General features: G+C 34.6%; 1 protein-coding gene across 1 annotated transcript in view; it reads right to left on the bottom strand.

The window, feature by feature from the left end:
* KIF13A (kinesin family member 13A) overlaps positions 1-2,641 on the bottom strand; it is a 177,225-nt gene that overhangs the window by 23,013 nt on the left and 151,571 nt on the right. Inside the window, exons 21-23 of the mRNA XM_023532273.1 lie at positions 1,375-1,391; positions 1,102-1,304; positions 59-191 (exon numbers count right to left, since the gene is read on the bottom strand). Of these exons, the coding sequence (XP_023388041.1) occupies positions 59-191; positions 1,102-1,304; positions 1,375-1,391 (353 nt within the window). The remainder of the gene's footprint in view (positions 1-58; positions 192-1,101; positions 1,305-1,374; positions 1,392-2,641) is intronic.

Below are 2,641 nucleotides of genomic sequence, written 5' to 3'. Positions count from 1 at the left end.
TTGTGTGTAAGAATAGGACAGAGAGAAACCATGAAACAAACAAAAACAAACGTAGTACCTGTCTTAGTTGAAAGATGCCTCCTGTGTTGACATCTTTTGCCTGATGGAGCTCCACAGCAGCATATTCCCCTAACTCATTCAATTCTAATATGGAGATCCACATTTCTATTCTGCGAGTTACTTCATTCCACCTGCAAAAACACATTCCAACAAGCAGCAATGTTGTTGCCCAGGGCCATTATTAGGAATAAGCCACCAATCACTGAGCACTTACTAGGAACTGTGCTATGTATGATGCACTCTTGAAACAACCTTGTAAGTTCTTTTTATTTATTTTATTGAGATATGACAAATTCGGTGAAATGTGCAGAACTTGAGCACAGAGACCAATGAGTTTTGATAAATGCATATACCTGTGTAACTTATCCCACCATTACCTTAGAAAGGTTGCTCATGTTTCTTCCCATTTAGTGCCCTCTACTCCCATCCCTTCCTGAACCAGCCATGTAAACTCATAGACTAGCTTTGCCTATTCTAGAATTTCCTACAAATAGAATCATGTAGTAGTATGTACTCTTTTAGTCCTGGCTTCTTTGAATCTGCATGTTTTTGAGATTTATCCAAATAGATATTAACAGTCTTTTAAATATTTTATTGCTGCATGATATTCTATTATATGAACAATACTACGATTTGTTTATCCATTCTCATATTGAAATACATTTAGGTCACTTGTAGTTTGGAGATATTATGAATAGAGTTGCATAAACATTCCTGTACAGGTCTGTGTTGTGGACTTATGTTTTTATTTTTCTTTGGAAAATACGTAGGAGTGGGATTGTTGGATGATCAACTTCACAAGAAGATATCCTCCTGTTTTCTTCTATAAGCTTTATAGTTTTATCTTTTATACTTAAGGTTATGATTCCTCTCGAATTAAGTTTTGTGTATGGTGTGAAGTAAAGATCAAGGTTTTGTTCTATTTTCTTTTTGATATAGATATGCAATTGTTTCAGTCTTGTTTGTTGAAAAGACTTTCCTTTCCCCACTGAATTTCTTTAGTCTTGACCTTGTGTCTAAATCTCACAGCCAAGTACGAACCTGTCACGCAGCGTTCTTGTCTTAGCATGAAGGGAATCGACTTCCCAGATGGAGCTACCATTTCCAGCACACCGGTGTCCCCACACTTCAATTGCCAATGCTCCATCTGAAATGAACTCCAAGAATTCTTCTGTTACATTCACCACATAGTCCTGGGATAATTGAGAGGAAAAAAAGAGGAAAAGGATTATGTGTAAAGCAATCTATAAAATTTCCCTTTTAACTTTCAACTTTATAGAGATTCACTCTGGAGTATATTAGCCTAATCCCAACCTTAAAAACCATCTCTACTGTTTTATAAAAAGAACCATAAAGAACCACATAATATTAAACCTGAAAGAGATATCATGAGGTAATTTAACCCAACCCCTTTCTTTTATAAATGAAGACACTGCTTGTCCCACATCATACTGCTTGTTTGTTACAGAGCTGACTCTACGTGCTCTTATTTCAAGTTCATCTTAGTTCCACAGGATCACTGACTTTCAGCCTGCAGAGACTAATCAACACATCAGAAAAGGAACTTCTCATTGTTCCTCGCTATGGCTTAGAAGACTAATAACAGAATTAAATTTTATATGATTATCTTTGTGATTCTGAGCTCTTACTCTTAAACTCTCCCAAAAGAATTCCTCATTTTAAAATGCAAACAGATGAGTGTGAGGAAATGAATACTGAATTGACTGAGTATGGCAAATCACCTAGAACAAAGCTGTAGGCAAAGGACGAAGCCAATTTTCTTTCCATTAATATCACAGTGTAATCTCAGGTGAAGAAATCTCTGTGACACTTATTTCTGGCAAGAGCTGTGCTATATTGATTTAATCTTATACTATTTACCTTCTTATTTATTTTACTTGTAGACAGTACCAAAATTTTAGAAGGAAAATAAACTTAATGACCAATTAGTACCATCTACATATTATAAAGATAAAAGAACCCAAGGTCACATAGTGGATCCAGAGGCTCCGAGACTAGTACTTATTAAATCAGTTGTTAATTAGAATGCACTTAAAATTCCATCCTTCTAAATAAGCAACTTTGAAGATCCAAAGAAACATGGGGAATATTTAAAAGAGTATTAGGAGAAAAAAAACCCCCGAAAATGATTAATAAAGATTCTAAGAAATAGATTGGTGAATAAAAGTAAAAACATGTGGCTATTTGTTTTCAAAAAGAGAAAGACCTGATAGCTTTTATATGTGTGTGGAATATTATAGGTGGTGATATGGATTTGTTTTCTAAGTATGAAACCAGAAAGAAATAGGCACAATTTGCAAAAAAAAAAAACAGAAATAAAAACAAAAAAAATAAAAAACAATCCCCACCCCGAAGAAAGTCTTGAGTACCTATCTATTAAAGACTGTCCAAAAAAAAACCAAAAAACAAAAACAAACAAAAAAACAAAATTACACAGAGGACAGGGTCTGTCTGTCAGAAATAACTTGTTATCAGTCTGATGTGAAAGCCAGGAAGGGTAGCTGATGTCACAAAGTAGGTCCAGCAACTACTAAGCAAAAAATTCACTTTTCCTATTTTA

This window comes from Pteropus vampyrus, unplaced genomic scaffold (genome assembly GCF_000151845.1).
Source record: "Pteropus vampyrus isolate Shadow unplaced genomic scaffold, Pvam_2.0 Scaffold80, whole genome shotgun sequence".
Lineage (NCBI taxonomy): Eukaryota > Metazoa > Chordata > Mammalia > Chiroptera > Pteropodidae > Pteropus > Pteropus vampyrus.
Note: the sequence above shows the minus strand (reverse complement) of the source record. Positions and strands in the feature narration are given on the sequence as shown.